The sequence below is a fragment of the Rhinichthys klamathensis genome, unplaced genomic scaffold (genome assembly GCF_029890125.1).
Source record: "Rhinichthys klamathensis goyatoka isolate OS25496 unplaced genomic scaffold, OSU_Roscu_1.1 h1tg000465l_1, whole genome shotgun sequence".
Classification (NCBI taxonomy): domain Eukaryota; kingdom Metazoa; phylum Chordata; class Actinopteri; order Cypriniformes; family Leuciscidae; genus Rhinichthys; species Rhinichthys klamathensis.
Genome location: NW_026606954.1, coordinates 367,574 through 390,373, shown reverse-complemented (window position 1 = coordinate 390,373; position 22,800 = coordinate 367,574). Strand labels below are relative to the sequence as shown.

Sequence of the window (22,800 nt, the reverse complement as noted above, 5' to 3'; positions counted from 1 at the left end):
CTGAAGAAAAGCAGTCTAAATAACTGTCTAAACTGATGCACAATCATTAACACAATGGAAGAGTTGATACTTACCACTGACATTAACAATGAATCTCTTGTATTTGGTTTTTCTGCCACTGATCTTTAGTTTATAGAGTCCAGAGTGAATGGTTCTGATGTTATTGATAGTGAGATCTCCAGTTATCTCATCCAGCATGAGTTTGCTTATGAATCTCCCATCAACACCTGGCAATGTCTTACTGTTCCCTCCATTGATTTCAGCAATAAGATTGTCATCAGCTTCATAGCACCACTGTAGCGTATCAGTACCCTGTATTTGAATTAGACCGGTTTGTAGAGTGAGAGATTTCCCCTCTGTCACGGTCTTCTCTTCACATGTCACAGCTACACAGAAACAGAGAATAGAAATGTGTTCACAAGTGTGCAATTACTATGCATTCATTCATACCAACCACACCATAAATGGCTTTTGCTGAATTTCAAGTTGTCTATAAGGTACACACTGAAAATATCATTTTATTTTCTGTGCTTTGCTATGACATATTACTCAACAAATGCCATTGAATGTCAAGGATGTTAAAGCTGCCACATCACATCAGAAGGGGAAAAGGTTACTATTTATTTTAAAGTGTCTTTGTAAAGTGTCTAATATTTATTAGCTACATGAACTTAAAGGGTTAGGGTTTGGTTTGGGGTTAGTTGCACAATTAATGAATACAATTATGCAGAATTTATAGTTATTACAACTACATGTAAAATAAAGGTGTTACCAGGGAACATTATCAGTGACCAATGTTAGTATGTTCGTTACTCAGGGTTATCATTTGGCTTTAGAAGACATGGAATTAGGCATGAATTGTTTGGACAACAGTGCATTTATGGTACTTTTTAGAACTTGAACATTGTGGTCACCGCTGTATGTAAAAGAGCTGCGTAAACAACAGGATGTTTAAAACAACGTTACTTGAGTAAATGATGGCAAGATTTTCATTTTTGAGTGAAATAGTAGCCTATAGTAGCCCATTTGGAATGGGTTGTAACACTACAGAAAAGTTTTAATTATGTAAATGCATGTGTCAACTAAAATTTGAAGGAAAAAAAAACATATCAGACCCTGTCCAAGTTGCTAATGCATTTGATCAATTTTTCATTAAATCCGTACAAGATTTGGCTTCTAATTTTTCAGACGGCGAGCCCAATAGTAGCAACTTAAATATATCGTCATCAGCAAATGAGAATTCCTTTAAAATTAGACAAGTGGATCAGGCAGTGGTATTTCAGACCTGAATACCAATTTATCCAAAGACAACAACATAGATACAACTTTCCCTCAAATTATCATCCAACCTTTGACCCACATTATAAATGTCTCTATTAAAACTGGAATATTTCCAGATGCTTGTAAAAAGGCACTGGTTAAACCCATCTTTAAGTCCAGGAATAGTCTAGTTCCGGTAATGTCAAAAATACTAGAAAAAAATTGTTTCAGAACAGCTGACTCAATATTTAGAAACAAATCAGTATATACACCCTCAACAGTATGGTTTCAGACAGAACCATTCCACTGAATCAGCTATCTGCGCATTACTGGAAAATATTGTGCAGCCGCTTGATAAAGGAAACATTGTGGGTGCAGTATTCCTGGACTTAAAGAGGGCATTCGATACAGTAAACCATAGCAATCTTATCTCAAAATTGTCATCCTTTAATACGTCACACCAGGCATTTTTATGGTTCGAGTCATACTTACAGGGCTGAGAACAATGTTATTGATCATGTCAAATCTGCCCCATGTAAAATTAAGAGCGGAATCCCTCAGGGAACCATACTGGGGCCTATTCTCTTCAGCCTGTATGTGAACAAGCTGCCTGAAGTGTGTCCTGAAGTTGGCATTCAGATGTATGCAGATGACACTGTGGTTTATGTGTCTGGCAGTGGCAAAAGCCCTGCTGTTATCAACAGTACACTGACCAAAAGTCTTGAGAAAGTGTTTAATTGGCTAAACAAATCCTGTTTAACACTTAATCTGAAGAAAACTAAATCCATGTCTTTTTTTATAAAAAGAACTCAGACAATAAATGACCTTAACATCAAAATGAATGGGGAACTTATCGATCAGGTAGAACAAGAAAAATATTTAGAAGTAATTTTAGATTCTCAGCTAAACTTTAAAAGTCATGTCAAAAACATCTCAAGAAACATGAAGGCCAGTATGAACTGTTTCAGAATGATCAGGAGCTGTCTAACATTTGAATGTGCTCATGTCTTTCTGAACACTATGATCCTGTCCCACCTGTCGTACTGCACCACTGTTTGGTCTCAGACCAGCCAAACTACCATAAAGCCTATTGAGAGGCTTATAACAGTGCCCTAAAAATGTTAGATAAAAATCCCATTTGATTCCATAACTGTTACATTTTAGGTAAATATAAAATCTTAAACGTTGTTAATTTTGTTAATCTTAGACATATAAAGTTGTTTTTTAAATGTTTGACTGGGCTTGCACATGAGCCACCTTGTAAATGTGTGAACAGGCTGGAACCCTCCAGATCAACAAAAGCTGCTACATGTGGAGACTGTAAAGTTCCATTTTGTAGAACATCTTTTGCCCAAAATGTTTTTTTCTGTGAAAGGAGCCAATCTGTGGAACTGTCTTCCTACAAATATAAAGACTTTAACTAAACTGTCCACCTTCAAAAAACAAACAAAAGCCTGGTTCATACAACAGCAGCAGTGTGATCATGCCATATGAAATGTATATCCGTGTGTGCATCTGTGTGAGTTTGAGTGAATGTGTTCATTTACTACACTAACTTTTATTAGTGCTGACTGGTTTCTGGACATTTTATTCTATTCACTGTACATTTTGTACTCCTTCATTATCTTAACTGTTAAAAGCCCTTAAAGGAACAGATGTTGCAAATTAGCCACGGCTATAAACAGGCATCTGATTTTTTTAAAAGTAATAATCGATGTTTTTTTTTGTATCTGTCCCTATTCAAAATAAACAATAAATAAATGTATTTTGGTAAACAAACCATGATGGTCAAATTAATTTTCAATTCAATCCCATCTAAATTCAAAAAGGGCAAAAATGTTAGTTTAATGGAGACACTTTTGTTTAACCCCTTAACTGTCACCGTATACGGGACGCTTAACTTTACTTCGCTATATTACAATTAAATCCTAATCTAATTATGACAAACTATATATGGTTGGAAAGGTCTAAGACTCCTAAATAGCTATTTGACTGCTGTTTTTTGCTACACATTATGTAGGAAGAGTAACCGATGATTTTTTGACAAGAGTGCACCTCAAAAAAATCTGCATCATAACAGGAGTTCTGACCTTTGTCACAAAAAGTTGACGCACACACCTTTAATAATTGAAACTTTGGTTTTCATGCTAGAAGTTCATCATAAAACATATAATCTAGTATTTTTCAATAAAAAATTATAATATAATATTATCCTCTAAAAAGTATAATATATATATTATCCTCTAAAATATAATCATATATTTTTTATCGCCTTTTTTATTACATCACATTTAATTTTAGTAGTTATCATAAATTAGGTATCATTTGAAAGCTTACAAACTCAGAATTCATCCTGTGAAAACCATTTTGAAATTGAACGTTACGTTACCATAGAAACAGTACTCTAAATTATTTTATCAGGCTCCTCCCCTTTTGGGCATCATTATATTTCATAATTTATGATCAAAACCTATTCTAATCTTGACAAAACACATATTGTCAGAACGGTCTAAGTCTCAAGGTTCCAAATTTTGTGACAGAATTGATATTTGGACAGAAATTGATTAATTTGTTAAGGCAGAATGCCTTATACAACTAAATTCAATGGAATGTATGTCACCCGGTGGCTATTTCTGGTACTACGCCTAACAAAATCTCATGGGAACTTCAATTTTTGTGATATCAACTTCGAATTTGGAACACTACTTGGTTAGATATATAGCTTTTGATTTTTTGATTTTAAAGTAATTTTAGAGTAAAAAATATTTTGTAAAATATATATTTTTTATAAAATAAAAATATATATAGTACAGTATTTTTGATTTACTGTAAATTTAAACTTCCATAACTTTTTCATACTTTCATTTTTTTAAGTGTTTTCACTTCAGCAATAATCTGCTGAGTGTTTCCTTTAAAACAATACCAAACTTAGGTCTATATTCCAAAGCATTCTTGAATTACAACCATTTAAGTTTGAATAGTGCATTTTAACCCCCATTCTCAAAAAGGGGGGTGACAGCGAAGGGGTTAATGTCATAGTCAAAATTCTGGCTTTGATGACATGCAGAAAAGGAATGATGGATCCTAAATGAAGAATTAATCCTTTGAATTAAACTGAAATGAGATTATGTGCTGTGAATTATTCAGAAATGTATTGAATTACTCAAATCTCCCTAATACAATGGTTACTGGAAAAACAAGTTATTCAAAATAAGGACTAAAATGTATACCAAATAACTTTAATCCTGCTCCTGACCCACTGTCCTGGAGAGTACAGCGCCAACCCAAACAAACCAGACTTGAACCAGCTAATCAATGTGTTCAGGATCCCTTAAAAATCAGATGCTTCTCAAACGGAAGGCTATTGAGGCTGAGTCCTAGTCTAGTCCTTCAGAGGCTTGTATGCTAGACTCCTCCTTAGTATTAAACGCTAGAATGAGACGGTCTAATAAGAGCGTATGGCTACGTCACACATGTTCACGCCACCATGGTCATGGCACGAAAATACTATTAAAACTTAATTTTGGAAAAATCTTTCAATGAACTGGCTTCCCATTCATATAATACAGTGAATGACAGCCGTCTTTGGTCAGTGGCTTACATTATTGTCAGTTTAGTGTTAAGTTATTAATTTACACCAAAGCAAAAGATAGCATGCCTTCATCTCCAAAACTTTACTTTTGTCTTACATTTCATAATGAACTCAGACAAGCTCAGTGCTGACTCATTTTACGTCAGTTGTTTTTTGTGAAGTAGAATGTGTGCAAAGGATTGTGGGCGATTGAAGAACGCGGAGGATAAACTTGATGTATCCTTCAAAGTGAGCTGAATGGAAGGATGTGAAACAAAGACCTGTCCAAATACTCACACTTGTGGTCTGTTCGGTTGACAGCTTGTCTGCTTACACAACGTATTTCCAGAGTTTGGCCAGAGTTTCCAAAGTGTTGAAGTGGATGTGAAGATCGCAAGTGTTTTTAAAATGTGCAACACTTTATGTTTAACAATCTAATTAAATGTTCCTGAACGTGATGCATGACAGATTACGCTGAGCCTCAAAGACCGCTCCGAAGCAATATTATGGGATAGTGTCAGTGTGAACCACATGCGGTTTTCAAATAAGCCTGAAGTGTGTGTTTAATTAGGGTTGAAGCTAAACTCTGCAGACCAGTGTCCCCAGCCATCCTCCAGTTTTAGAAAGTTTGCAGGAGATGCAGATACTGTTTGAAGTATACCGGTATAATACTGACCCATTTGCTTTTTTAATTTAGAGATCCTCCAGCGGTAGTAAATAAAAGCAGCTGCGAACAGAAGAACAGCAACTAAAACACCAAAACATATTCCTGCTATTGCACCCGAAGAAAGACCTGGATCTGGGACAGCTATAAAGAGAAATAGTGAAAGTGTCAGTCAATGTGATGGTCTGAAATGACTTCAAATAAATGCTCATAATACTGTATGCCGTTACATTGAAAGACTAGCTCTCTCAGTTACTCAGAGTGACTCACCATTGACAGAAAGAAGGAATCGCTGCGAGCTCTCACGGCCTCTGATCTGTAGTTCATAAAGTCCAGTGTCTGTGGTTCTAGTGTTAGTGATAGTCAGAGATCCAGTTTGATCCAGTTTCAGTCGGTCTCTGAATCTCTCATCAGCATCGTTTAATGAGGTCTCTTTAGTTTCCACATCAATTTTAGCCAGGAGAATTCCTTTATCTCCAAACCTCCACAGCATCAGATCATCTTTGTGCATTTCAGCATCAGTGTTTAGAGTGACAGACTCTCCCTCCATCACTGACACTGACAGTAACTTCAGTCCATCTATCTCACCAACCACAACTGCAAATCAAGCAGAAAAGTTTTTCACAACGTTTCATCATAAATTTTGTACGAGTTAGTCGGTTAGGATTATGAAATCCTGCTTGTGTGCTGCAAAATCTGGAAACTCTCACTTCTTTTGAAATACTTTGATAAATTCATGACATGTATCACTTTATTCTCTTAAACCTATTTAGTTTGAATTCAATTTCAGCACATTCAAATAATAAACATTATGTTATGTGTTGGATATCTTAAAGCCCCAGAACGAAACTGTTCGCAGAAATTAACAGACTAAGAAAACTATTTAATATGGTGTTTTAATAAGAAAAGAAAATACTATGGTAATTTTTTTTGAAACCTTTCATATAAACAAATTCTATAAATATCAGTAGTTTTAATGCTGTAAAAATAATTGAAAAACTTTTTTCCGGTCATTTGTATATTCTCAAATGTGTCAGGGTAGCGCAACTGCCAACATGGGTCTTTTATTATGAATTGACAATAATGACAGTACGCATGAAAATGCATCAACCAGAGAAGCCCAAGTGATCCTTGTGGAAAAGTGAAAAGGTTTGTATAGATACCTCTCAAATACTGATAAAAACAGCTACTTTCAATTATGGGTGGTTGGTACACTTTCCGTGTCAGGTGGTACAACCAATGTAAAACTAGGAAAATGCAATCTTCTTTATTGTATTTAAAAATGTAATGTATGAACTTACTCGCATATGTAAAAGCTACAGACATCCAAATAGATGCCAGTTCAATGTAAGATTAGGTGGTGTAACTGAAATGAATGTCTTTATGTGTTACGATGTGGTTTTGTGTCCTGTCATGTTCTGTGGTTCCCTGTCTTGTTCATTAGTTATCCCAGGTGTTTCTTGTTATCCACGCCCCCTTGTTATCCTGTCTGCTCGTTTGTCTCTGATTATTTAAGCCCTGTGTTTCTGCCCTGTCTTGGTCAGTTATTGTATGTTTTTACGTACCACGAGTGTCTTGTCTGTTCTGAGTTTACTAAGTTACCCAAGTCTGTATTATTAAAGTTTTCTGCTGCATTTAGATCCGACTACCGCCTTTGCTTCCACGCAATTCGTGACAATATGACTATTTAATATAAATAAATATTACATTTAAGCTAAGATCACCTCTTCTCATCCTATTTTTTTATTATTGTTCTAATATATATATATGTGTGTGTTTTATTTTTCTTACAATTATTTGGTTGTACCACCTGACACGAAAACAGTAAACAACAGTAGTGAATTTAAACACTTTGAAATGTTAGATTTAAAGAGAGATTTTTTAAAAATATCTTTTGTTTAAACTTATTTTTCATCCACCCACATGAGTCATATTCAGATGTGTGGTTTGAAATAATGAAATCTGAATAATCATAAATACTAACACAGGGTAAATATGAATAGTGTTCATGTTCATATTAGGAGTTTAAAATTACCATATTATTAACACATGATCATTGTTATAATGAAAGACTTGATATACTCACCAGTGACAGTAACATTAAATATCTTTGTCGTAGTCTTTTTTCTAGAGATGTAGAGTTTATATTGTCCCGAGTGTCTGAGTCTGGTGTTTCTGACGGTGAGAGATCCAGTCTTTTGGTCCACCTGTAATCTGCCTCTGAATCTCTCATCATCAGTAAAATAAACTGGAGTCAAGTCGTCCTTTCTCGTTATTTGAGATATGACAGAATCTTTAGGTCCAAACAGCCACAGTATGGTATCATCGTTCCGTATTTCAGTAAGATTAGTGTGTAGAGTAACAGAATCTCCCTCCATCACTGACGCAGGCTCAGATTCATCCGTATCTGTATCAGACACACCTGGAATACAAACAGAACCAGTTTTATGATACCACACTAACTTCAGCTAAATGATCATTGTGTTAGCTGCTGAAAAGAAAAAAACAACAACAGATGGATTACTGTTCAGGTAATCAGATTCAGGTGTGTTTCCCAAAAGTACTAACAAAACTACAATAGCAAGTTTCAATGAAATCTGTTGGTAACAACTAAACTTGCGACCATAGTCGTTTTTTGAAAAATGCACCCCAGTTATAAATACGAAATTTAAGAGCATACACAACAAATAGCTAAGCATTGCAATATAAATGTACTTGAGAAGCAACACTGCATAAGCGATTAACACTTTTCAGATTGTATCTTGAAAATAAATATATTGTCTTACTGCACTAACAGTGTTTTTTATTTGTTTCTCTTAGTTTTTACAAGTGAAACAATAAACTAAATTTGCATTATCTGAAACAACAAAGTCTCCTGCATGCTTCTCAAATAAATGCATCTTGTCTCAGAACAAAAATACTCATCAAGAATAGGATTTTTTTTGCAGTATGTTATCTCTGTTGGACTTATTGCCAGCACTGCACAATTGGGTATTAGTATGTAAAGTACGTTTTTGTATATTTAGCAAACCAGATTCTATCGATGAAGATGCACTGTTTACTAAAAACAGTCAGTAAGCTTTTTATCAACCAAAAACTACATCAAATTTGAATGTTCAAGGCCTCATTATATTTGAGGGTGTATGGAATCGAAAGGATCAATGAAAAACTAGCATATAACATCATAAAACATAATGGTATGAGATACATATGCTAGAAGATAGAGTTAATTTCACTTCCAACGTTAGTTGGTCCAATATTCAGCCATAAAATCAAGTGATATTGGCCTTTTCTTTTATTGTTAGACAGCTCCTGATCATTCTGAAACAGGTAATACTGGCCTTCATGTTTCTTGAGATGTTTTTGACATGACTTTTAAAGTTTAGCTGAGAATCTAAAATTACTCCTAAATATTTGTCTTGTTCTACCTGATCGATAAGTTCCCCATTCATTTTGATGTTAAGGTCATTTATTGTCTGAGTTCTTTTTATAAAAAAAAGACATGGATTTAGTTTTCTTCAGATTAAGTGTTAACCCTTTGATGCACAACATGGGTCTAAATAGACCCGACTGAGTTTTAATTGTCTATATCTTTGCAAGAAATTAATTTCATCATTCAGTATTCCAGGTATTCCTCAATTAACTTGTTTTTGATCATCACAAATCCTTATTTTTATTTTTACTTTCTTACTTTTTGAATAAAAATAGTTTTTGTATCACAACCCTTCTAATGCGCAACATGGGTCTAAAAAGACCCGTATTCATTTCCTATGTTATTTCAGTGATGGCTGAGTGTTTTCTTTGCTGAATCTTTAAAATATATGTATTTTATCATTTGTTATTCCAGGTATTCATTAAATATCTTGTTTTTGATTTCCACAAATCATTATGTTTATGTTTCCTTTCTTACTTTATAAACAAACACAGTTTTTGTATTTCTACATCAATTTTACATACACGGGTCTAAAAAGACCCGTATTCATTTCCTATGTTATTTCAATCATGGCTGAGTGTTTCTTTGCTGAATCTTTAAAATATATGCATTTTATCATTTGTTATTCCAGATATTCATTAAATATTGATATTTATGTTTTCTTTCTTACTTTATATACAAACAGAGTTTTTGTATTTCTACATACATTTTACATACATGGGTCAAAAATGACCCATATAGAAACCTTTGATATTTGCACATATTTGCAAGTAGGAACATATTTACTGCATAAATACTATTACTATAGTATTATTACATAATACTATTCACCTGCCACACATTTCACAACTCAACACTGCTGCTTTTGTATATTTGATGCAAGTCTTATTTTATTTTAACCACAGAAAATATTTGATATTTTGTAAAAGATAACTGGACATAATATTTGAATATTAGGCTATGGTTACTTGACCATGAAATCCTAGTGAGAAATTACTTGTGAGAAAGAGAAACATATCCAATACTATTAGCTAGCTAGCTGTCGACCTATTCTATTCTAGCTAGCTAATGTTAGCTACACTAAAAAAAGATGGGTTTTTAAAGGGGAACTCAGCAACTCTAGCTATTTCTTCGCTGATCTTCACTTTTGTTGTCGCATGTTTTCTCAACGAGCTCCCCCTACAGCTGTGGGACGTATATTTCACAACAATGTTGTAAAAAAAACTCACTTGCGGCCCCTCCTCCCCCTTTCTACCGCTGCTCATGTGCATTTGTTATTATCGGAGCCGGCCAACTTTATCGTGTGGAGCTATACCGAGGTGGGTAATACATCATACACAGTGAGGGCGGCGTGTGTGTTTATGTCGAATTGCCATAAAGCATTTAGCGTTTCTCACTCGTTCTCGCTTCTCACAAGACTTCCTGTTTCCAACTTACTGGGACGTTAGTCCCCATGTTGCAAGGTTGGTTTTCCGCCTAGGAACGTTGGGGGGAGCAGAGAAAGTCACCATTTTCACCAGAACAGGTTATTAAACCATCCAAATGATTTCTAAACGGTTTTATTAAGTTGAAATAGTTGCCAAATGCCCCTTTAAAGCTTATTTACATGTAATAGGCCTAAAAGTTCTATTAAGAACCATATAGTCTTGAATAAGCCATTATGCTGAAATGGTTCGATGTGTTAAGAGTTTAGGGTCCTTTTTTCCCCGCCTTTTGATTTTAAAATCTGTAACTGTCAAAGCCACCTGAAATAACATAGGAAATGAATACGGTCATTTTAGACCCGTGTATGTAAAATTGATGTAGAAATACAAAAACTGTGTTTGTTTATAAAGTAAGAAAGAAAACATAAACATAATGATTTGTGGAAATCAAAAACAAAGATATTTAATGAATACCTGGAATAACAAATGATAAAATGCATATATTTTAAAGATTCAGCAAAGAAACACTCAGCCATGATTGAAATAACATAGGAAATGAATACGGGTCTTTTTTAGACCCGTGTATGTAAAATTGATGTAGAAATACAAAAACTGTGTTTGTTTATAAAGTAAGAAAGGAAACATAAACATAATGATTTGTGGAAATCAAAAACAAGATATTTAATCAATACCTGGAATAACAAATGATAAAATACATATATTTTAAAGATTCAGCAAAGAAACATTCAGCCATCACTGAAATAACATAGGAAATGAATACGGGTCTTTTTAGACCCATGTTGCGCATTAGAAGGGGTATCCATAGCTTGCGCATCAAAGGGTTAAACAGGATTTGTTTAGCCAATTAAACACTTTCTCAAGACTTTTGGTCAGTGTACTGTTGATAACAGCAGGGCTTTTGCCACTGCCAGACACATAAACCACAGTGTCATCTGCATACATCTGAATGCCAACTTCAGGACGCACTTCAGGCAGCTCGTTCACATACAGGCTGAAGAGAATAGGCCCCAGTATGGTTCCCTGAGGGATTCCGCTCTTAATTTTACATGGGGCAGATTTGACATGATCAATAACATTGTTCTCAGCCCTGTAAGTATGACTCGAACCATAATAATGCCTGAAATGCATAACTAACAGGACAGCAGTGATGTATGAACTTAATGTAGCAACAATACAGTGAATTACAGTGAAGCAATTGAATATATACCATAAATAAAAATCATAAAAATTATGTAAAAATATATTTTTCCAAAATAAGTGTTGTAGTATAACTGAATTTGGCAACAATGCAGTGCATTACAATGAAGTTATTGAATATTTTCCAAAAATAAAAATCAAGTTATGCAAAAATACTTTTTCAAAACCATCAGGACAGATTGTGTTTGTAGTAGGCTATGCCTAACGCTTTTCTGGTTTTGCACTTTACAGACGGTCCCTTTGGATCTGTCTCTCAGATGCGCATAAAGATCAGTGTATTTTGTCCACTGCGAAGGAAAGCTCGTTTCGAAGAAAATTATGTTGTAGCTGCTTGTCTACGTTACGGCGATTAAAAAGAGCTGTTATTCGTGTAGTAACAAAGTTTAGTTCACGAGTTATTAATCCGGGAAGTTCGAATGATTTTCACTTTTCACTGACTTGACTACCACAGACCCCTGTTTCATAGTCAATTTCGGCAGCAGTGGATTCAAATTCGATGACCACGGATCACATAGGCCTATATGACATTATTCACTAGGCTAATGTTCATTATTAATTTCCATACATTTGGCGTAGAAATGGCTTCGTGTTTCGAAACCGAAAGGAAAAAAAGAGACTTAGCCTACCGTAGATTAATAACAAGCATAGAAAGAGTAATAGTATGCCTATGTGCCGCATCTTGTTGTAGGGTTGTGAAGAATCTGAATTAAAAAAAGATGATTCATTAGAATGAATTAGTTTATTTTAGAATCCGCTTGTTCGTCGTCCACCACGTAGCCTACGCCCAGCAAACTAGCCTACTGACTCTGTTCTTCCTTGATGACACCCTGCTGTCATCAAACACAGTAAACGTCGCGAGCTTGAGGAGTTGTATGATGACATAGCATTTGTTGCCTAGAAGAATGCCTACAGCTATATTACCAAAAGTTGTAATACAATCACGTGACAATTCGTCACTAATTTATGTTTTGGCGGATGGCTGTTAAAACTATATTCTCATTTTAGGCTATTTTTTTTTTTTCAACCCCCACTTGGACGTTTTCCTACGACTCGCATTGTTCGAATTCATACGAAATTGCAACCTCATAAAAAAGTAGGACAAAGTGTAGCTAAAACATTTTACACATAGCCTTGCCTACGTAATGTAGACCCGCTGCTCTCTCAACTGGACAGGCTATAGCCTACACTGATAGCCCCTGCTTAATGAGGGAGCAGTATATGAAGTAGGCTATATACGCATATGAAAGCCATCTGGCAAAGAATCAAGAGCACACATTTTCCTGGTTCGTTTAACACGAACACCCCCCTGACCTCCCCCCTTTAAAAGCGTTTACTTTTAACTGTAAGAAAACGTAATCAATACGTTTGACATCCGCTGGCAACCCGCAGTGGGAACGCCTACAATTTGTTCATGTGAACTAAGATGTGATGTGAAATGTAGGCTAAAGGTTTACTGCGTGATTACGGTTGAAGACAAACGGCTAAGGAATATGGTTAATGCTTTTATTTGGTTCTTTTTGAGCTTGTGGCGTCTGTTTGGTAAGTTATAAACAATTTGCATTATAGTGGTTCTCATAAAACATTTCTCAATATCTTCTCTCTTTAATATCTTTTATTAATATAAGTTGAGAAATTTTGTGGAAGGGATTCCAAAACAGAATCTGTAACTTTATTCGTCTAAGAAAATGTCTGCATAATAAAAATCACTTTAACGGATAATTATAATTATAAGTGATAGTTTGGTCATTAATAACAAACATCTTCTTTCTTTTTTTTTTGTCTGTTACAAAATATGTTTCCTTTTTTTCTCTAGACATGTCAGATGCAGTGAAGTCAGTGTCAGTGATGGAGGGAGATTCTGTCACTCTAAACACTGATGTCATTGAAACACAGAAATATTTGTACATACAGTGGATGTTTGAAAGCACTCGAATCGCTGAAGTCAGCAGACTCACACAAACCAGCTTGACGTATGATGGTCCTGATGAGAAATTCACTGACAGACTGAAACTGGATCAAACTGGATCTCTGACCATCACAAACACCAGAATCTCAGACTCTGGACTTTATAAAGTAACAGTTATCAGCAAAGAGGCCAGCTACATGAGTTTCAATCTCACAGTCTATGGTGAGTAGAGAATAACAGTGGTAGCATGACCATTCTTGGTATATCTTTTAATTTTTGAGATTCCTTACATGCACATTTAATTTTGTTACTGGCTTTAATTCCGTTTAAAATATGGATCTACTATAAATAAAGAGCAGGAGTGTGTTTGATGAGACTAATTTCACAGTATCATCTGCCATTATCAGAGTCTGCTCAAAGTACTTCATCAACAGAAAGATCATCAAGCTCCAACTTTTTCTCGTCCAGCTGTGCTGTGAACAATTCATCCGTCATCCAGACTCAGGATGCCAACATTACTGAACTCTATCAGCCAAGTTCAGGTACGTCACTCACTCTTACTCTGTTAAATGTTTTCAGTCAGTGTGATATTAGTTCCTGTAAAGCTTAAAAAGATTATGTCAGAACGGAAACACTCGTGCACTTGTGACCAAACATATTCATAGGTGTTGTCACTGCTGATGCGTGCTGAACCATCAACCACATAAACCAATTAATATAGCAAGATTTTTATTAACAATGCATTAATGCATTTGACAGAGGATTTAATCCAAAGCAACTTGCATTGCATTCAAGGTTTACATTTGATCGGCTCATGCATTCATAGAAACAATGAGTTGCATTTGCTGTTTTTTCTTTTGTGATTTACTGTAACTGGAACAGAACAGACCGCAGAAGAGCGACAGAGACGTGAAGCAGGTGTGTGTGCGCGCGCAAGTGAGTGGGGTGTTGCTTTAGAAAACATTAGTGCAGAAAAAAATCTTGGAGAAAGAGTCACATAATCACAGGTTTAGAGCTGAGGTTAAAGAACTAGAACTAGACTCTAGAATTATATTATATTAATTATTTTAAACAATACTAGCAAAAAGTATTTAAAAAAAGAACTAAATGCACAATTCTGATTCAGCTTTTTTCTTTTTTTTTCAGACCACATCCACTGTTGTGGTTTCACTGAAGCTGTGATCCGATTGGTCGTCTCTGCTCTGGTGGGCGTGGCTACTGTTGCTGTGCTGGTTTATGACATCAGATCTACAAGAAGTGAGCTGACCAGAGAAGAAGAGACCAGACATCACTGTCAGACTCCTGGAGTCAAACCAGACCAGCAGTGTGAAATGAGCAGAAGCTTTAGTTCCAGATATGTTTGCTGAAGTTTACTGGTATAATCATGAAAATAAAACATGCATTAATCGACAGATTTCCTATACTTACATAGCTGTTTATTAACAGATTGTTTTTCATCCACATTTATTGATTGTATTTGCACAGAATATATTTTTCATTTATCTTTTCAATTAAATTCATGACTGCAAACATAATTACCCTAAACAAAATAATAATTAGCAGCGTGATGCATCAGAATAATTATAAGCTCTGTTGAAATGACTCTTGGTGAATGTTTTTGGTGACTTTTAATAAAGATTTAGTTTTACAACAACTATTGTCCACTTTTATTATCCATCCTTAAACAATATAGTTCAAGGTATGTGATTTACAGAATTCATGTGACACACTAGCAGCTCCAGACTGTGAGTCGAAACTTTTGTGGTCTCAGTTATTCACATCTGTACAGCTGTGGTTTAATCTGATGGCTGGGCAAACTGTTTGTGAATGAGTGCAGCTAGAAGAATTAAGGATATTGGGAAATTAAAAACAGTTCAATTTGTTTAAAAGCAGCGGGCCTTATTAATAGGCATTAAGGAAACTTGTGCAGATTTCAGAACCGGATACTAGGAGCTATACTCTTTACTGCCATATGAAGATATTAGTCAAGTCAAGCCACCTTTCCTTATATAGCACTTTTTACAATACAGATTTTTCAAAGTTTTACAGTGATAACAGGAAAATAATGCAACAACTGTTTCTGATGTACAGTAGATCTAGAAGAAAATAGTGTCATTGTCCAGCTTAAGTGAGTTCAGTGATGGTTCATTTTTGTTGTAAAAAATGTTATTAATTTAGTTCATATAGCTCTGGAGAAAACAGTGATATCTTCGTCCAACATCGTTTACTACGTACAGCCTCTAGGTGGAGCTCCAGCAGTGCCATTCGTTTCAGGAGACACCTGTCCTGAACTGGACATCATGATTCATGACTAGTTTACTGAATGGCAGACACGAACACAATCATCAAATTACTGTTCCTGGAGACTTTGTTCCTGTGAATTTTACATTTTTAAATTAAAATGGAATTTTCTTTTCATTAGTGTTCTGTTAACTGCGTTAATAGATAAAGACCATAGTATGTTTATGATCTAAATGTATGCCTCAGACATCACACCCATGGACCGTTGGCTGAACGTCTAATGCATATGCCACACAAAATCACTGTCGAATGACATCCAGCTCCGGCTCTATGGACATCTAATAGGGTGGAGGGATAGAGTTGTGGTAGGGGTTAGGGTTTGGTTAGATATTCTAGCTCCACCCATTAAGCCCAAATTACATTTGCTCCTTCTTACTGGTTGTCTAGCAGGGAGGAGCTAGACGTAAGCTCCACCCATTTGTTCTGCAGTGAGCAGTTCTTTAACGGTCCACCTGGAAAAAAAGCCATCGTGATGCCAAACAGAGTGTTTCAGTGTGACAATGAGCGCTTATCAGGATAAACTAAACACTGGATTTTCAAAAGCATGTGAAGTTAGTGGCACCACTTTTGCAGTAAACGTTCTGGAATGAATAGTTTATTAGATGCACGCCAGTCTGTTATTGTAGGGACACAGTCTTTACATTGTCATCCCCCTTAACATGCAGGGATCAAAATGAAATTGTCAGTCAGACGGCTTCTGGGTGGTCCTTGGCCAATGAAAGCTGCGACTTTCTGCCGTCAGTCTGAAGCTCTGGCTACGCAACACTATGTAACCTGTAAATATGTCAGTTAAAGTTTAGGTTTGACTTGATGTAGTGTGTCCAAAGATTATATATCTAACTAATTTTCATACAAAATAATGGTTTTCAACCACATATGGGCAATCTAACAATAATACAGGCAGTCTAGATTTAGGGCCCTATCATACACCTGGCGCGACACAAGTGTGTTTTGCCAGATTCAGCCCGACGCAGTTATCATTTTCACGTCCTGCGCCATGTTGTTTAAATAGCAAATACATTTGCACCCATCTGTGCACCCATGGGCTGCTGGTCTGAAAACAAGGTGTGTTCAGGCGCATTGTTGGCGCGTTGCTATTTTGAGGCAACTGAAATAGACTGTGATATTGACCAACTAAAACCTGGTCTAAAGTCAATGGCGCAATATTTATTTATTTTGGTTATTTAAAGAGTGCTTTAGTAATATGCGGGTCCACATTTTGTCCCATAGATCTGTTTCCTCGCTAGAGAAGCGTTCATTTATTCCGCTTGCAAATTCTGTCATGTAAATAGCAAATCCACCATGGCGCGAGCTCAACTGGCTTTTAAGGGGAATGGGAGATGAGACTCTGATTGGTTTATTGCACATTACGCCCAAAACACAGCCATTACTCATTAAGAGAATGGAGAAAACCGTTTTAGACCATGGGCCAGGCGCGACGGCGATTTTTCCTGTCGTTAAACTAGCAAAAGTGGATTCGGACACGACCTAAGTGCACTTGCGCCCTGCGATTTAGACATTGCGCTTAGGCCGTTAAAATAGGGCCCTGAATGTGCTATTATCTTGCGTTTTGCATTAGTTCATCTGGGCATGATTGAAACAGTTTGTTTATTTACATACTGATGATGTGTTGTGACCATTACATGAATAACACCATGGAATTATGCATTACGAATTTAGGCCCAATAAAAGGTCTAACTTGACGCACAATTATTTCAACATAGCCCTTGACATTCAGAATTCGAGTTTAAACTCTTGCCATAGTCATTTGAGTGTGTGCACTGTAGGCTATATGGAGGTTTCCGCACCGGGCACATCAGCCGCTTAAGCCATGTGAGATATTTCACCAATTCTTCTGCGTCTCTCGCAGCATTTAATAAAAAGATGTCCAAAAACACAAACATCTCCGAAGAAATGGGCTCTATCACCACAATAGGTGTAACAGATATAGAAATCATTGTTTAATATATGTAGTTTAGTAGAATTGACACAAAATTGTTAATTCATATACCTGATACCTGTCTGATTGAAATGTGAATGCTTTCCCCTTTAATTGTTGCAATTTCACAGATCAGCAAAACTTCCTGTTCTGTCTCCTCCTCTTCCCTTTTGCATTGTTACCTCGTGGGAGAGGTAGGTTTCTTTTGACTTTCTGATTTTCAAATATTAGTTTATTGTAAGTATTGCTTTTAAATCTATCAGCGACAATCAAGTTTGTATTTGACCGATTCGACTCTGGAATTGTATAACACCGAATTTCAAAATTATTAGACTCAGTCAGAGCAACGTTTCAGATGCGATGCCAAGTCCAAAGATTATTACAGTTACGAATGAATTATTCAGTCACATAAGCCTATAATTTTTATCTCATATTCCTAAATAAACTTCTGTTGGCCTAAATGTGTTTCCACCACAGTTTATTTACAATTACATTTATTCATTTAGCGGACGTTTTTATCCAAAGCAACTGAGAACAATAGAAGCAGTTAAACTAACAATAGGACAACAATGTGCAAGTGCTATGACCCTTCCCAGTTTAATCTAACGCAGTACCTGTATTTTTTTGTGTGCATTTCCTTTTGTAAAAAAAAAAAAAAAAAAAAAAAACCTCAAGCGAGTGTATTCATATGAGTTTGCAGCCTTTTATAGCTATTCCAACATACGCATGCGTTTCAGAGAACAACAATAGATAGGATATTTGCAACCCATTTAAAATACTACTATACTTACATTATTCCAGCATGCATAAGTTTCAGAAAGCTGCTTAACGGAAGTGCATCGAAGTTCATATTCTCAATGCGACTGCATTGGAAATGCGAATAGCAGTCAAATCAAATAGAGCATCGTCAAATAATGAGTTTGTAGCTGCATTTCTTTCACTTCTTAATTTTTATCAAAGGAAAATATATGTAACATGGATATAACAAGTAATTGGCAACATTATCGTTATTATACTTAATCTTTCTGAACATATGTACAGAGGTCACAACAAAAATATCTTTAAGTGATGTATGAGATGCACCCAGGTGAGGTGCCGGATCAGATTTTGGAGGTGCCGGATCAAGTAAAACAATTATGATTATTTAAAAAATGTTGTTAGTCTTAATATTTTCCTTCTGTTAACTTTTTTCTTAAACATTTTCTTTAACTGTTTGTTTAGCATTAAACCATACATGTTGTTGTAGCAACATGGATCCCTTAAAAAGCATCACCATCCTGAGTGTAGATAGTGAATGGTTCACTCTGAGGCTTGTGTCTCTGTGTAGTACCCCTGAAAGGGAGTTTGTTTATCAGTAACCACTCAAAATGCGATGCTTTACAATCACAGCTTTAGTAAGAATCAATTGTGACAATAAATCAACAATTTTTACACACAACAAATGCATCTGCTCTCTCATATAAACATTTTCTCAAATCAATCAATGCACTTCAAGCTTCACAGAGTGAATAAAGTATGTAGCCTACTTGAGGTATAGTCTGTATCTTACATTAAAGCATTTACACTCCCTGTTTTCACAAGTTTGCATCTAATTTAAAACACACATAACGTTATAAATCACACATTCACCTTGTAACCAAACAGAATAACTCACAAAATAACATTTATTTAATCATCTTACTCGTTTGCTCTACGGCTTGCGCGTGCTTTTTAGCCAATAGATTAATGCTTTATTCAACCTACACTCACCGGCCACTTTATTAGGTACACCTGTCCAACTGCTCGTTAACACTTAATTTCTAAGCAGCCAATCACATGGCGGCAACTCAGTGCATTTAGGCATGTAGACATGGTCAAGACAATCTCCTGCAGTTCAAACCGAGCATCAGTATGGGGAAGAAAGGTGATTTGAGTGACTTTGAACGTGGCATGATTGTTGGTGCCAGAAGGGCTGGTCTGAGTATTTCAGAAACTGCTAATCTACTGGGATTTTCACGCACAACCATCTCTAGGGTTTACAGAGAATGGTCCGAAAAAGAAAAAACATCCAGTGAGCGGCAGTTCTGTGGGCGGAAATGCCTTGTTGATGCCAGAGGTCAGAGGAGAATGGCCAGACTGGTTCGAGCTGATAGAAGGGCAACAGTGACTGAAATAACCACTCGTTACAACCGAGGTATGCAGCAAAGCATTTGTGAAGCCACAACACGCACAACCTTGAGGCGGATGGGCTACAACAGCAGAAGACTCCACCGGGTACCACTCATCTCCACTACAAATAGGAAAAAGAGGCTACAATTTGCAAGAGCTCACCAAAATTGAACAGTTGAAGACTGGAAAAATGTTGCCTGGTCTGATGAGTCTCGATTTCTGTTGAGACATTCAGATGTTAGAGTCAGAATTTGGCGTAAACAGAATGAGAACATGGAACCATCATACCTTGTTACCACTGTGCAGGCTGGTGGTGGTGGTGTAATGGTGTGGGGGATGTTTTCCTGGCACACTTTAGGCCCCTTAGTGCCAATTGGGCATCGTTTAAATGCCACGGCCTACCTGAGCATTGTTTCTGATCATGTCCATCCCTTTATGGCCACCATGTACCCATCCTCTGATGGCTACTTCCACCATGTCACAAAGCTCTAATCATTTCAAATTGGTTTCTTGAACATGACAATGAGTTCACTGTACTAAAATGGCCTCCACAGTCACCAGATCTCAACCCAATAGAGCATCTTTGGGATGTGGTGGAACGGGAGATTCGCATCATGGATGTGCAGCCGACAAATCTGCGGCAACTGTGTGATGCCATCATGTCAATATGGACCAAACTCCCTGAGGAATGCTTCCAGCACCTTGTTGAATCTATGCCACGAAGAATTGAGGCAGTTCTGAAGGCAAAAGGGGGTCCAACCCGTTACTAGCATGGGGTACCTAATAAAGTGGCCGGTGAGTGTATATATATATATATATATTAAAGTGTCATTAATGTGAAATACTAAATCAACTTTTCTATTTAAAATTTCATTTTGACAATTTAGTTGAATAATTGAATAACCGATGACAGACAAAGCAGAAAAAGAGAACAAAATAGATTGATTTGACTGTTTTTCGGACTGAGAGTTGTTTAATGGGACGGTCTATTCTAGCAACTGTGACACCGACCGCTGCTGTTGATGAGTGACAGTGCCATTTGTACTAGACTTTTTTTATTAAAAAAATATATAGAAGTTATATTAAACTGTCTGAAAACCAAACAGGGTTCACAAACTGTCTAAATATGTTCACCATGGTCCATTTCTGTGTAATGAGTATAAATGATATATCACATCTTAGTAATTCAACATTTGAACCGCTTTAAATGGTTTTGTTTTATTTTTACATATCATTAGATATTTGAGTAAGTTGAAACTATACTTAGGTTTAAAAGTTTAATTCAGCAATTTCTCTTAAAAAAAATCCACGTCTTCTCTGGCGCGCAATGAACCCATGGGACAGGCAAGCATCGAAGGATCCATCTGTTGTATCCTTCATTTCACTGGAAACAAAGGACGCATTTCGAGACCACGGGATTCAGCCTTTGAATTGGGACTCAGCAAATGTGTTGATTAGGGTTAAGTCAAATTTTATTACTACTTTAAAACACTAGGTAGAGCTCCAGTATACTATATTAAAAAAGTCATGTTTAACCAGGGGTGTCCAGTCCTGCTCCTGACGGGCCACTGTCCTGCAGAGTTCAGCTTCAACCCCATTTAAACACTCCTGAACCAGACAGTCAACTCTTACTAGATGAGGAAAGCTGGAGCTAAACTCTGCAGGACAGTGATCCTCAGGACTTGGACTATAAACTGCTATTTTGAATAAAGAAGTATGCATTGTGGATCCTGATGGTGTGGTTACCAACCAAACACTGATATGTTGATGGAAACCATCTGGACGGACAGGCTGTAAACCCGTGACCTTTGACCCGCAACATGCAACTCTGAAACATCATATTACACTGTTCTGTCTGGCGCTTTCATGCATGCAATATTTTTCGATCTGTTGCCCCAGAGAGACACTGTGGTATAAACGATATTTAGGAAGCTATTTTTTTTAACGTGACAACCAAAAAAACAGGAAATGACATCACAGATAGGACCCCTGTAGACTCACATGACTGTGTGTAAAGGTCAGTATCTTTAAAATGATGCAAGATCATATGGCAAGATTATGTATATGTTATGTACTCATGTGTATTCCATGAAAATGCAGTTTTGTTAAAATCTGGTGAATGTGAAATATGATATTGTGCACGTGAAATATATATAAAAAAAATGTATCTCTCTAAACTGCACATAAAAAAAACTTGACCTTTCATCTTTAGCACTGCTAGTTTAAGGTTATTTCTTGCAAAGGTTAGCAGAACCAGAAAACTATTTCTGAAATCACACCTAGACCCACGTCCTGTACATCTTCTTGTAGAAGAGCATATCCTGTTTTTGTCTTTCCATGTCTGGAACAAATTCAAATTTACAACATTTTAATAACGTTGATATATTTCTGCAGTTTTCATCGAATATTCTTGAATCACTTGTCAGTCATAGCCTACATGTTGCGCTTTTCCTCTCCCACACATTACACATCTTACTTTCTGTTCTTCACCAAATAATTCATTATAGACGTTATTTTCAACACCTTTCTCCTCATTTGCCTTTGACCCATTAAACACTATAGTATTTGTTATGTAAAATGAAATCAGTCTGTGAGGTTCATGCTAACAGGACAGGAAGGGGTTCACAGAAGCGCCTCTACAAGATGTGTGTCCATCTATCAGACCTAAACCACATTTCTTTCCAGATCTAAAGGAATCAGACCACGCCAGGTTTCGTTTTGACTCAAAACTGAACTTGTAGAGTGTAAAAAAAAAAAAAAAAAAGTTGATGCAATCATTATTCACAAGAAAACCACTGACATGTCTTTTGTTGGTCAGCCTGTACTCAAATGTGTAGTTTATACTTTTATATATATATATATATATATATATATATATATATATATATATATATATATATATATATATATATATATATATATATATATATATATAT

The 22,800-nt window shown here is 36.1% G+C and overlaps 2 protein-coding genes across 2 annotated transcripts; one reads left to right on the top strand and one right to left on the bottom strand.

The window, feature by feature from the left end:
* Positions 1-5,394: 5,394 nt before the first annotated feature.
* LOC130071891 (uncharacterized) lies at positions 5,395-12,333 on the bottom strand. The gene is made up of 4 exons (XM_056236803.1): positions 12,197-12,333; positions 7,582-7,917; positions 5,766-6,092; positions 5,395-5,639 (listed from the first exon to the last, which is right to left on the bottom strand). The coding sequence occupies exons 1-4, from the start codon at positions 12,246-12,248 to the stop codon at positions 5,395-5,397; spliced, it is 960 nt and encodes a 319-aa protein (XP_056092778.1). The 5' UTR covers positions 12,249-12,333.
* Positions 12,334-13,024: 691 nt separating this feature from the next.
* Positions 13,025-14,876, top strand: LOC130071879 (SLAM family member 6-like). The gene is made up of 4 exons (XM_056236798.1): positions 13,025-13,109; positions 13,384-13,698; positions 13,884-14,018; positions 14,623-14,876. The coding sequence occupies exons 1-4, from the start codon at positions 13,061-13,063 to the stop codon at positions 14,841-14,843; spliced, it is 720 nt and encodes a 239-aa protein (XP_056092773.1). The 5' UTR covers positions 13,025-13,060; the 3' UTR covers positions 14,844-14,876.
* The last annotated feature ends 7,924 nt before the right edge of the window (positions 14,877-22,800 follow it).